Source organism: Hylobates moloch, unplaced genomic scaffold, assembly GCF_009828535.3.
Source record: "Hylobates moloch isolate HMO894 unplaced genomic scaffold, HMol_V3 SCAFFOLD_7, whole genome shotgun sequence".
Classification (NCBI taxonomy): domain Eukaryota; kingdom Metazoa; phylum Chordata; class Mammalia; order Primates; family Hylobatidae; genus Hylobates; species Hylobates moloch.
Genome location: NW_026652282.1, coordinates 90310236 through 90325059, shown reverse-complemented (window position 1 = coordinate 90325059; position 14824 = coordinate 90310236). Strand labels below are relative to the sequence as shown.

General features: G+C 40.2%; 1 protein-coding gene across 1 annotated transcript in view; it reads left to right on the top strand.

The window, feature by feature from the left end:
• The first annotated feature begins 8633 nt into the window (after window positions 1-8633).
• Window positions 8634-14824, top strand: part of COL4A6 (collagen type IV alpha 6 chain) — a 155472-nt gene continuing 149281 nt past the window's right edge. The window contains exons 1-2 of the mRNA XM_058441339.1: window positions 8634-8651; window positions 9573-9653. Coding sequence (XP_058297322.1) covers window positions 8634-8651; window positions 9573-9653 — 99 coding nt within the window. The remainder of the gene's footprint in view (window positions 8652-9572; window positions 9654-14824) is intronic.

Genomic DNA, 14824 nt, shown 5'->3' with positions numbered 1-14824 from the left:
ACTATATATATATATATATATATACCTCAGCATCTTGTATTATTTTTCTCTTTTAGATGTTTGGCTCTCTTCACTTTGTCACTTAACTAGCAAATGATGCCAACTGTCTGAAACTCAGGATGTTTTTTTAATCTGGAAAATGGTCATATGAAAAATAATTCGTTTCAAAAGTAGTTATAAGAATTATATATGAAGGTTATTTAGAAAATGTACACACAGTACAAATAATATTGTGAAGTAAGTAGAGTAATATTGATAAAAAGTATCCCCAAAGAGGCACCTGTCAACACTCATCTTTCTTTTCCTGTAAGTTTCAGGCCAATTCCTGGAACTAGTGGCAGCAGTTCCAATAAAAAACAACAACAACAAAAACAAAAAACAAAATGAAACAAAACAAAAAAACAAGAGTCACCAACAGTTGAAGGTATCTGGTTTCTTATCCCCACTCTGATACTTAACTTTCTATGTTGAAAAAGTCACTTAACAGCTGAGTTTTCATTTCCTCATCTTTAAAATGGGAATTAGTCACTGAATGAGAACCTATTAGGCATCCACATGCACAGTACCAGACACTGTAATTGTAAATAATACCAGCTGACATAGATTGAGCATATTCTCAATATACCAAGCACTTGACAAAGAGCATCATCTTATTTAACCTCACTAAACCCTATAAAGTAAAATATCCCTATTTTATAGTTCAGGAAATTGAGGCTTAAAGGATTTCCATTGATTTGTCTTATAGTGAACCCAAGATCTTCATCTCAAAGGAACCTAATGTCTAGGAGGGTAGGTGAAGATATAAATAAATCATTGTAATGTTGCATATATGTCTATGTCTCTACACACACACATACATCTAACATATCTATTTCAGATTTGCGGTGGAAAATCAAATGAGATTTTATGTGAAAGACATTTTGAAGAAACCTGAAGTTATTAAAAGGGGACAGTTTTATTATGTTGTATGAAACCAGGAATGAGCAGCCATTTCAACAACCATTTACTGTGCTAATTCAAGACGAATTTGTTATATTCCAAGGACTGTCTTGTTTTGCACTGTGCGGAGTATTAACAGAGCTAACATCTTTACAGGACCACGCCTTCTTTCTTCTGAGACATAGTCACAATCCTAAAACCGATGTATTTCTTTAACCCCACCAGAGTCAATCATCCATTGATCCTACCTTTCTACTGCCCCTTGCCCACCGCCTGTGCTCAGTTCCTTCCACAGGAAACCTAGATCCTATGGTCCATAATCATAATCACTTCTTTCCATATACCCTTGACTCCCTTGCCCCTCTTTTCCTTTATCATCCTCATCTAGCAGACCCCAACCTTGATTAAATCCAACTCTTCCTCTAATCTAAATACGTATCCACGTGGCTGGACAAGTCTACCGAAAACCTCACAATATTGATAACTGATGTTCGTTTAAGTCCATGACCACCAAACTCAAGTGGGCCCTTAGAGCTGCCTTGCAGTTCTGCCACATTTCCCTAGCTCATGCCTTCTCCCTGCTCTCCTAACTGATCATGTCACACCTTATCTCTCCGCAAACCCCCAGTAACTCCTTCATGTTCTTATTCTCAGTTGATAACCTTGATTCTTGTTTCACTGAGAGGAAAAACTAAGTATGTTGAAGAGAATGTCTGCATGCTTCCATTACCACATCAACTACCCTACCTGCATCTGTATCTGTGTATTCTGCCTTCCCACCTGTCACTGTGGATGAACTTTCAATTCTCTTACCTAAGGGCATTCCATCAACTTCTGTATTAGATACCATCCTCTCTTGTACACTTAAAGTCATCCCCAACAATTTTTCCATCTCTCTCCTGTGTAAACACATATTCCCTCAAACTACTCACATATTTCAATATCTCCAATCTTAACAAAAAAATTAAACATACTTCTTACCCCATATCCCTCTCTGGCTACAGTGCCATTTCTTCCATTCCCAATACCCCTTTAGATAATTGGCTATCCTGGATTTCTCCAGTTTCTCGCTTCCCACTCTCTATTGAACCCCTTGCAATCTGGCTTTCAGCCACATTAAGCCACTGAAATTTATCTGGTACAGATCACCACATTGCTAAATCCATTGGTATGTTTTCATATCTTGTCTTACTTGACCTGTCAACAATTTAAGTTTATCACTTTTTTTCCTCCTTGCTTTCCAGGGCCCCTCTGGATGTTGTTTCTTTACTCATCTCACTGGCTACTCCCTCTCAGATTCCTTCTCAAGTACCTCCTCATGTTCTCTTAACACTGACATGCTTCAATGCTTAATTCTAGGGTGTATTCTCTTCCCTTTGTCTACCTTCACTCCCTTGGTAATCTCATCTACTTTGGAGGCTTTTTGTTTTTTTAGACAGGGGCTCACTCTGTCACTCAGGCTGGGTGCAGTGGCACGATCAGCCTCAAACTCCTGGGCTCCAGTGATCCTCCTGCCTCAGCCTCCTGAATAGCTGGGACTACAGGCACATGCCACCACACCTGTCTAATTTTTTTGTAGAGATGGGGTATCACCATGTTGCCCAGGCTGGTCTCGAACTCCTCGGCTCAAGCGACCCCCCTGCCTTGGCTTCCCAAAGTGCTGGGATTACAGATTACAGACACAAGCCACCACACCTAGCCCCTTGGCTTTATATAACAATGATAGCAGAGATGGTGATCTCCAGATAAACCATGTTCTTTCCTACTCTCCATGTTGTTAGGTTTTCCAGTATGTCTGGTTCTTTTTAAAGAGAATATGAACACAAGAGATGTATCACTTCCAGTAATGGGGAATTAAGAGCAGTTACTAGGATCTGAGATAGTGGAGTTGCTAGACAAAAGCAGCTTGGAAATCCAAGTCACCTTTGGAGAAGGCCACTAAGAGGAGCTGCTTGTGTCTTATTGGATTATGACAAAAGTGAGAAATCAAACTTTGTGTGCTAAACCATTGTGATCCTAGGTTTGTTACCACAACATAGTCAAGTCTATACTGACTAAGCCATCTCCCTTGAATTCCAGACTTCCATAGCCAGCTACTCAACTCCTCCATTTGAATATCTTATACACATCTCAAAACCAGAATTCCTGATGCTTCCCAAGCCAGCTTCTCCAACAGCTTTCTCCATCTGAATAAATGGCAATTGCATCCTTCTAGTTGCCTGGTACAGAAACTTTGGAGTCATTCTTGACTTCTCCCTTTCAGTCACATCCCACATCCAATCTATCAGCAAATCCTAGCAGCTCTACCTTTAAAACATACCTAGAATTATTTTACTTCTGTCAGACTCTATAACTGCCTCTCTGTTCTAAACATCCATCATCCTGCTGAACTACCGCAACAGCCTCCTAGGTGGCCTTTCTGCGTCTGTGCTTTCCCCACTGCAGTTCACATGGCAGCTTGAGTAATCCCCCTTAAAAAGTAAATCGACTGGTGTCGCTCATATGTTCTAAGCCATTCAGTGGATCTCCAGGGGCAAAGCTTTTACATTGGTCTATGAAATCTTCTATGATCTGGCTCTTGCTCCAACTCTGGCTTTATCATGTATCCCATCCCCCTATTCACTGAACTCCAGGATTCTGGCTTCCTTGCTGTAGCCAAAACATCAAGCATATTCTCTCATTTACTGCCTTTGCACTTGCTGTTCCCTTTGCCTAGAATACTCTTTCCTCAGATATTCACATAACTCATTCCTTCATCTTCTATAGCAGTGTTTCTCAAACATTATGTGCATCAGAATCACCTGAAGGGCTTGTTAAAACATAGATTTCTGAGCCCCACCCTAAAGTTTATGATTCAGTGGATTGTGGATGAGACAAGAATTTGCAACTCTAACAATTTCCCAGGACTGATGATTCTGGGCCAAGGACTGTGCTTTGAAAAACACTGTTTTCTGCTCAGAAGTCCCCTTATAAGCAAGGCCGTCTCTGACTTCCTTATATAAAATAACAACCTAACCCCAACACTTTCTACCCTCTTACCCAATTTAGTTTCCTCCATAATACAGATCAACTGACAAATATGTATGTAATATTCATTTACTGTTGATCTTCCCTCTAAATTTTAAACACCATGAAAACAAGGACTTGGTTTCACTTATGGCTGTATGATACTGCCACTATCACCCATCTCTAACACAGTACCTAGCACATAGTAGGCACTTAATAAATATTTGTTGAATGAACGGTGAGAATAAAATTATACACAGCCAGTCTTCTGTGACCTAAGCTTCTGGAGAAAATTGCTCACACAGATAACTGGCCTTTGCAATCCAATCACTTCAGCTAAGCCTCTGTTACTTCCTATCTTGCTTCCTGGGTTACCTTTTGCATCATTGTCATCCTTGCCAGCCCCCATGCAAGAAAGCACTGGTGATGCCTAGAAAAGCCTATTGGTTGGTGGTAGAGGCACTGTGATGTAACTCTTTATTTCAGGAGACCCAGTGATGCTGATCTCTAACACTTGTAACTCAATTGTTCTGAGAGCAATTATTTCACAGCCCTTCACTGAATATCTGCTGTGACAGGGCTGCAGAGAAGCATAAGACATGGTCCTGATTCCAGTCTGATGGCAGAATCAAATTGAGTAAAATACTGCAAAACTCCATCAGCAAAGAGAAGAGAGTAAGAACTGCCCCTGAAATTGCTGAGAGGGAGGCAGAGTATAAGGGTGTCCTCACCAAAAAGATGGTTGAGCTGGGTTTAAAAGAATGAATAGAAGTTTTGTTCGTGGTAAAGGGAGTAGGAAAACATTTTAGACATAGGAACCAGCATCAGCAAAAGGATAGATGTGTGGAGTAGAGATTATATTTAAAATATTTAGCAAATTTAGGGTTATGGCTTAGCAAATCCTAACCTTTAACCCTAATTGCTAAATATTTTTAGCATTTAAAAATAATTTTGGAGGCCGATGTGGGAGGATCACTTCATGCCAGGAGTTCGAGACCAGCCTGGCCAACATGGCGAAACCCCGTCTCTACTAAAAATACAAAAATTAGCTGGGTGTGGTGGCAGGTGCCTGTAATCCCAGCTACTCAGGAGGCTGAGGTGGAGAATGGCTTGAATCTGGGAGGCAGAGGCTGCAGTGAGCCCAGGTCGCACCACTGCACTCCAGCCTGGGTGACAGAGTGAGACTCCATCAAAAAAAAAAAGTTAAGTGAGTGCAGTGATTCTCTGAAATGAGAAATAACTCGTGGTGGTGATCTGGGGGAAAAAAAGTACAATCTTCCCTTTATTTACTAGGCATTTTTATTCAGTAACAATAAAACCATGAAAAATTCATTTCAATGTATAAAATGTGATTATGTTCTTGATTCAGATAATTACATGTACAGACGTCAACAAATCCAAATGGACATCCTCACCAAGCAAAGTGAACATCAGCTATAGACAAACTGGCATGATCATACCAGTGCACAGCACTTGATAAGGAGCTCCAGAGAGAGACCAGAATGCTGCAAAAAATGCTGAGTAGTCTAATATAGCTAATGTTAATATAATAATAATAGCTGAGACTTAGTGCATACTATGAGCCAGGTACTATGTTTTGCATGCTTAATCTTATTGAGTCCTCCAATCAAACTCTATACAGTAGATACTGTCGCCATCCTCATTTTACAGACAGGAAAATTGGGTCACAGAGAGATAAAGTCACTTGCCTAAGTTCATCCAACTCGGAAATATTAGAGCTGGGATTTAAACCTGTACAGACTGACTCCAGAACTTATATTCCTAATTAAGGGATACTGCCTCAGATATTGGCTAGAACATAGTTTTGCCCCTTAACACTGTGGTTTTATACAAAGGAGTAAAATAAATTGACTTTTCCCTTATAAACGTTATGGTCTGGATGAGGAAACAAGACTCTCAGCTCTGCAACCTTAGGCACATTGCGAAGACTCTCCCATAACAACATGAGACACTTACCCAGTGAATGGGACTTAGTGAGTATTGTTGTGGTTCACCGAAGCTGAAGTGGTCATGGAAAATATAGAACTTGAGTTTGGCCTTGAGAGGTACGGAACAGTAGGAAGAATATTGCATTACGTTCAGAAGTGTTAGAATCCACTTGTTAACAGCGTGACCCAAGCCAAAATAATCTTCTTCAGTGTTATCATCTGTAAAATGGGTGATTTGGATTAGACCAATACTTCTTAACAAAAGTACCCCCCAGGAGGTATTTTGGAACTTGTGAGGCCATTTGTGATTGTCAAAATGATCAGGGAGTCGGGGACACTTACTATGTGGCTGCCAGGAATGATAGGTGTTCTGAATACTATGCTTCCTGAAGGATAGAGAAGACCTCTGGATATTCAGGGAGATGAAAACTCTGTTTATAATTATTTAAGTCTAGAACATAACCACATTTTACATATTGAAATGAAGTTTTTCATGGTTTTCTTGTTACAAATAAAACTGCCCAGTAAATAAAGGGAAGATTGTACTTCCCGCCCCCCACCCACGATCATCACCATGAGTTCTTTATCATTTGAGAGAATCACTGCACTTACTAATAGCAACTGCATTCATGATACTTGAATCATCAATACTACATCCCAGTGTCATTCTGTGTCAGCAGCCTGTTACATTCATAATAATTCTCTATAGAGCTGTTGGCCTCTGACTACCACTTCATGACATCTTCTAATATAGCCATGTATGAGCTTTTATATATTGAAATACATATCTTTTTATTATAAATGACTTTTCTTTTTTTTTTCTTTGCAATACAGTTAGGAGATAATATGTGCTTTTAAAATTTTTGCTTAATTAGGAGATATACCTAATGCTAAATGACGAGTTAATGGGTGCAGCACACCAACATGGCACATGGATACATATGTAACAAACCTGCACGTTGTGCACATGTACCCTAAAACCTAAAGTATAATAATAATAAAATTTTAAAAAAATTTTGCTTACATTTTTATTATAACTTATTTCTATGAATTTATTTTTAGGAAAGCAAGGGAGAGTAATAATTATAATAAAAATAATAAGGTACTGCTCGGATAGAGCTAAGAACCACTGTATTAGGTTATCTCCCAAAGCCTTTCCAGTTTTAATTTTCTTGGGTATAAGATGGGTTTGATCTTGAGAGAAAAGGGAGAGCATTCCAAGGTGGAAATGACACCAGCCACATGGCCTGGTCAAGCGGGGGGTGGAGTGTCCTCAGACAAGCCAGGATAAGGCAGAGGCTTCTCACGTCTAGTCTGGTCATGTTCCCTGGAAGCCTGCCTTCACTCCTCCCACCTCACTGTAATTGAAGACTCCTGGGGAAACTGCCAGGGCTGGCATTACAGGAAATTGCCATGTGGCCAACAGGGCTTCTCTGGTTACTTTCCTCAGTGACAAAGGACAGTGATGATTTCCTGTCTGTTAGCTGAGTGTCTTTGCCTCCTTGTTCTGGCGAGTTCCTAAGAAACCTTAGCTTCTGATTCTTATGGTTTTGTTCAGCTCCTGCTATTTTTTTTTTCCTTGTCTTATCCAGTTCCCTTGCTTCCAGCCTCTTTGCTCCATACTTAAGGGGTCTGGAAACTTTTCATCTACTATAGACCAATTTTATGGAACACTCAAACAGACATTGTTTGGAAGTAGGCCGTAGCTCCAAATAGATGCCATTTCAACTTTGGCAACACCTGTCAAGTTCTCTTCCTTGAAGGGGATGACTTTTATCACTTAATATAATGTATTATTTTGTATTCTTATTAATTATATGTGCTTGTTGAAGACTGCTTAGAAAACACAGAAATGTATGGAGAAGGAAATACAAATTATCCATAGTACCAAGAAATATAGTACTCAACATTAGACAAGGGTGTCAGCATAGGTGAAGATAAAATTCAATGCCGCTCTCTCAGTTCTCTCTTGTATTCCAGCCCCTAGCTTCCTCCTGCCAGAGTACCTCTTGATCTCACCCTTATTAAAACTTGCCTGTCCTATATTCCATAAAATGGAAGGTAAACTGGAAAGTGTGCAATAGCACTTACCATGTCAAGGGCTTATAAGAGAGATAAAATATAATGTATAAGGAAGGTGTTTGGAATCTAAAATAGTAATATTTTGTCATAGCTTTGCCATCACTACCTTATTGCCAAGGTGTTGTGATGATAAAGTGTTGTGGGAATGTCTAAAGAGATAAGAGACCATCTGAGAAATTCACAGTGCTCTCTTAGGAATTAGGAAAAGGCACACAGTACACAGAGGCAAGAATGATTACGTGTGAGGTCAGCTCATGAATATGCCTTTCTCTTTGGAAAAAACATCCAACATTAAATAAAAAAGTTGGATGGTACTAAATCCATCCCAGAGATAAAGTTCTTGTTACAGATAACAATTAGAATTTATGTTTTGCTTTTTTCCCAAGCTGAATATGGTCAGAATGGCAGTTTTTCTCATTGTTGAGTCCTTGTATTGAGGTTCTGGTAGACAAAGGACTTAGAAAACACTAAGGCTTAAGGGTTAAGGTCAAGACTTTGGAGTTATTCTGACCTGAGTTCAAATCCTACCTCCATTAATATAGTCACCAAAAATTCCTTGAGTGTCATCCATGGTTTTAGACATTGGTGATGCAGTGTTGGACAAAACAATGAAGTCCCTACGTACGTGAAGCTTACATTCTAGTAGGAGTAAACAGAATGTCTAACGATGAAAAGGTAACGAAATGATGTGATTGGAAGTAACAGGAGACTCAGCAATGGCCTCTCTGAGAATGTACAATTGAACTGAGACCTGAGTGATGAAAAGAGGCCAGGATTTTTTAAAAATATCTAGGAGAAGAACATTGCAGAAAAAAGTAACAGCGAGGGCAGAGGCCCTGAGGCAGGAACAGGCTTGATGTTTTTAATGAACAGAATGAACGCCCTCCTGTGTGACTGAAGCAGAGTGAGCCAGAGAGAAAGGAGATGAGGTTGGTGAGGATCAGCACACATCAGGTCATGTGGGGGCCTTGCAGAAATTCAGCTGGCAATCATCACCATCAATCAGAGGAGAGGGAAAAATGAAGTTAGAGAGCTTGGGGGTACTGTAAAATACCAACTGAGGAATTTGGATCTGACTAACTGGGCATGGGAGTGCCACTGTAAGGTTTGAATGGTGTGCTGAAATGGAGTTTGAGGAGAACAATTCTGAGAGCAGAGTACAAGGTAGCCATTTTCATTTGTCACTACATATCTATCACTTGAATTTCCCTCAAGTTATCTGCTACAGCTACTTCTTTACCAATGAGTGCAAATCCGTAAGTCACTGGACACCTGTTTTCACAGGAATATGTCTACAGTCTATTTCCAGCCCCCAAGTAAAGATATTCTGTTGTATATTGTGCCTGGAATTTCCACCAGTGAGGAGGTGTCTAAAGCAAAGTTCCCAAACCGGCTATTTATTTGATGAGGTATAGACCTGACCTAAAAGGATGCTAGCTTAAGATTAGTTTTTATTTCATTTGACTACTGACAACATCAGATAAGATCATTAAGCTGCAATAGATTTACTTGGTAAAGCAGCTAAGAGTTAGGTTTGCTGGGACAACACTGCTTCTTGGTTCACATGGTTTATTAACTTTTTCCTTTTTTTAATAGGGAGAGAAGTCTTATGGAAAGCCATGTGGGGGCCAAGACTGCAGTGGGAGCTGTCAGTGTTTTCCTGAGAAAGGAGCGAGAGTAAGTTGCTTATTTCATTGTTGAAAGACAAATAGTTGCATGGGAGCTGTTATCTGTTTTCTTTAGAAATAAACTGCTTAGAATTTACTCTTATGACCTCATGGAACAAGCAAAGTGATGAAGACCAGCTGGAAGGAGCTTTGCTAACTAATGATAGTCAGAGTTAGATTGGTCAAAGTCTCTGAGGTACCAAGAAGAGGTTTCCTTCATTCACTTAATGCCAAGGTTTCCTCAGAGTTTCATCTGGTATTTTTCCAAAAGCCAATTAAGCTGTAGAGAGCCAGATTGTGACAATGTTTGTAGATAAGTGTACATTTTCATAGCTCACTTGATTCTTCCCTCCCAGTCTGGGGAACAGGTGTTCCAATTGTTATCTACAGACTGTGGATGTGACTCGTCCAAAATCACCCTGCTTGTTAGTGACAGACTCAAGAGAACAGGTTAGCCATAAAGTCCAGAAATATAGGTGACGATACATAAAGAATGGTTTATAGGTATTAAATTACAACATAGGATACGTTTTAAAATGTAACACAGTCCATGTATTGTCCCTCAGCAATGCACAGTTCAAATTGTTGTGCAAATTGCAATGAACTCAGTGCATTGACACAGCATTTCTATCAATCCCTGAATATGCATAGGCCCTAGATATTTGTATCTATGATTTTCACTGAAATAAATGCATTTTTACTATAACCCAGGAAAAGTGTTGAAAGGGGTTCAATCTGAAAAAAAAAAATTAGACACATACACAGGTTGAGCATCCCTAATTCAAAAATCTGAAATCTGAAATGTTTCAAAATCCAACATGTCCTGAGTACTGATGTGACACTCAGAGGAAATGCTCATTGGAGCATTTTGGATTTTGGATTTTTGGACTAGGGATGCTCCGTGTGTGTGTGTGTGTGTGTGTGTGTGTGCGTGTGTGTGTGTGTGTGTGTGTTTCCAGGATTAATGGCCATCCTACAGAGTTCAGAACTTCCCATTTCTAGCATTGTGAATACACTCTCATCACACTCAAAGAAGCCTAAGGGCTTATACTGTCAAAATAAGGTAGTGGTATAAATAGGTCAACCAAACTTTCAAACCCATAGCCAAACAGGGAACACAGTGACCATTCCACCTTCTCTTTCATTATCTTACATTTGGGGTAAAGTAAAATGTCAAACTATGCCAGAATTTGAAGGAAGAGAATAAAAATCCATCTTCTCATCAAAGGGGACTAGACCTATTCTATATTAAAGACATGGACTTAGAGAATCGTAAAATATGAGAAAGGGAAAGTATCTTAGTAAGCTTCACATCTTATTTGTTGATTGTACAGAGGAAACAGACTCAGAAGGAAAATTACTTCCTGGGATCACATAGCAAAGTGATGACAGATTCCAGGCCTTTATCTGGGTCCTTTGATTTCTCATCTATTTACGTCACCAGCTTATCTACTGCTGCCTCTCACGGAAGACATGTTCACTGTAACCACCAAGACCCATGCCCTCACCTCTGAAACATTCTAGCAAAAAAATTTCACAATAAATATATGAACACATTCTTGAATAACATGCAAGCAGTATAGACAAAGCAAAAATCTCCCTTGATGCTCTCTCAGTGCCATTATTGTCTTTCTTATCTTTTTCTATACATAATCAGAGATGTGTACACGTATGTCCAAAAATAGTCTCATTATCTGATTTTCTTTTCCAAAATAGAATTCTAAGTGTATATTCTGGGCCCTTTTTGTAAACTTAACGTGTCCTTAAGATCTTTTTCTCTACCTCGTAGTTTAATTCAGCCACCCTTTTGATGGCTACTTAGGTTGTTTCTAAATTTTTGCTATTTGTAAAATGGCAGAGCTACAGTGAAAATCTTTGAGCAGGCGTCCTTGTGTTCAAGCGTAGATACTAGCTCAAGCATAGATACATCTCTAGCATAGATACTAAGGATCATAATTACCTGGTAGGAGGGTAATAGACATTTTTAACCTTCAAAGCCACTGACAAATTAGGCTACAAAGTATTCTCCAATTTATATTCCCATCAGCATTGCACAAAAATGCCCATCTTTCTACACCCTTGCCAACACTTGATATTTTTGCTAATACGATGAGTGAAAATCATCCTAATTCCCTGAGTTTAAATGTCTTTTCACATATTACCTGGAAATTCATATTTCTTCTGTGAATTTCCTGGACATATTCTCTAGCCACTTTCCTAACTGATGATTCTTATTGACTTACTTTACCTCTGCAAAGATACAGCAAATAAAAATGACCCAAATCTATGCAAGTGAGATTTGAGGTTTGACAGAAAGGGACATTTCCCAATGGATTGTGGCAAGGTGAGAAGCAGTTAGACACAACAACCAGGAAACTGAGAAGCTCTGGGCTGTTTGTTGGGTTGGGGAGCCTTTAAAAGTAGAAAATCTTGTATATCTGATCGGAGGTCAGTCCTACACCAGGCAAACATGCCTACAGTGACCTCATTGTTAAACCCTTGGCTAAGATTTTCATCTCTGGAAATGGAAGGCAGTAGATTTATTTCATGAGGGGCCCTCATTTAGGTTTCAAACATCTGGAGCCTTAGTCTGGCTTCTCTTTTGAAAACATCTGAGTGGCTGAGGGGATGGGGGACGGAGGAAATTAGAATATCACTGCACAGATTTTTCCCCCAATATTTAAAAGACACAGACTCCACACTGTCAAATATGTTCCTAAAAATGTATTTGCAAAGTCTAAAGTTTCGAAGAATGTTTGTCAAAGTTACTGAACCAGACCAAGCCATATTTCATGAGTCAAGAGCAGGAATGTCCTATTTCCCAAATAGATAAGACCGACGCTCATGCAGAAAACTGAACGTGGATGCCTGAAGCACCGCCAGGTCCTGTTTAGTCATCCTCCCTTTCCTCCTACCTTCCCAGGGCCAAGCAGAATTGTTTAAACTGGCCCCAGCACTATTGACCCTGCAGGACAGCCCCTCAGTACCCCTTGTGTGCAGATGTCAGAAAGATTTGGGACTGTTTTCCTTAGCTGAGCAGAGGGCCCCATTTATATTTCAAGCTGTTCATCTTGAGGTGGGAGGGGAATGGAACATTGGGTCACCCAGAAATATGCTGCAGCCCTTGGCAGGCCTGCCCCCTGCCTTGGGGAAACATCAAGTGCATAGCTTGCTGGGCAGTGTGTACTTTTCCTTTGCCAAAGTCCTCTTGAACTGACTAGGACATTTACACAACACCTAGCACTCCTGCAAAACTGCAATCCAACCCTTTTTGGCTGAAGCTATCTCAAACTGATTTCTCAAAGGTATGCCCTGTCTGGTAAAAGTCCCTACCTAATGTTGGTGCACTGCTTTGCAGTTTCCAAAACATCTTCTTTCAGGGGCTGTAATCCTGTATGTATGCAACAAATAAAGAAACTGGTAAGTGACTTGCCCAAGGTCACCAGCCTGCTAGTAGCTAAACCTTATTTAGCCAACTTTAAGAGAATGGCAGTCTTTAAAAATGACCTGCCTCATAGTGTTAAATAAAGGCGTTTTCCCCCGGATGTTCAGATTTGAACCTAATATATGACTTTCACTTTTCTTTCTTAGGAGTAGGTGTTATTATCTGGAAGAACTATTCTTTCGGGTTGTTCTCTTCCCTGGTATTTTTTCCCCTGCCATTTGATCAAACAAAACATTTTAGGCTGACGTTTCCAACACTTCTCTTTTTTTCCCTACTAGATCTGAAAGCTATCTCTGCATTATACTCCATCAGTGTGTGTTTGTCTGAAGTTGGGGTTGGGAGGAGGGGGCAGTTTGTTTTCTTCTGAGCCTAGTATTCCTTAATACTCTTTTAGAGTTTTCCCTGTTTTAACATTGTTCTGGTGTTTATCTAAAACATAGTGACCCCCTAATTATCCATGCCATCTAAAGAAGCATTATCACAGATCATCCAAAACCATGGGGAATGCTTGGATTGCCCTCTAGATAAAGGCTGTTTGTCCCCCATTTTATGACCTGGGACTTTATGCCTAGCTTGAGAGTTTATGAAGTTAGCCTGAGTTTCATGAGAAACTGAGCCCAGGTTTCTTAATTCCTTATCTCCCGCCTGCATCCTGCTGTTCTACTGCCCCAGATGTGTTTCCCATGAATTCCAGAACCCAGATGCATTAATAACTAGTCCTTCAATTTATTCTCCTCCTGCAAACATCTGGCATTCCCTGTGTCAGCTGACTGGTGCCATGGCTACCAAGAAGCCTTTCCATTTTCTCCTGAATTAGGAAATTGCAATGTACATCTTTCCTCCTCCCTGTGGATCCCCTCATGCCCCTCTCCTGACTAGCCACTACAAGACACACCAATGTCTTTGTCCTCTACTGCTCCAAGATGAAAGCTCATATTGCATATCACCTCCTTGGGTGGCCAGGCCTCGCTCCAGCTGCCTGCACTTAAGTTTTGTGCCTTATTTCATGACAAATATTTGCCCTCTCACTCCTCAGACATCTGTGGACTGGCCCTATTGCTGACACTAATCACTACTAACTTACTTGTTGCCAAATCCAATGGATATTTTTCATTCCTTATCTTCCTTGATGGCCCTGCTATATAAGACACCTCCTTCTCTCCTGAAACTTTCTGTTCCCTTGAATGTTATGCTATCCTTTCCTAGTTCTTTTCCTACTGTGATTGGGATCCCCCAGCATTCTGTCCTCATCCCACTTTTCTTCTCAGCGTAGGCCTCTCCCAGGGTGGTTTTATACACTCCAGGGATTTCAGCCACCATCCATACAATGATAAATATTAAATCTCTAGCTCTAGTTCAGATCTTTCTTCTTAGTTTCAGATTGGCATTGTCAATTTCTTGCTGGATATCGGCTGCTTGGATTTCACTGGCATCATAAACATGTCTATACAGAACTCCATTACCAACCCCCGCCAGATGTACTCCTTCCTAAATTCTATCCATGTCTTCCCCATCCAACAAATGGCATCAATAAGCACTGAGCTGCTCAAGCCAGAAAACTGGGAGTCATGCTTGTCTTCTCTTTCCTTTCCCTACTACCTCCAATCCATCATTAAGTCCTGTCCATTTGTCTTCTGAAATTGAGCTTGAATACATACACTTCTCTCCATACCCATTTCTCCAATCCAGGCTCATATAATTTCTTGCCAGAATTACCTCAATAACCTCGAGACTGA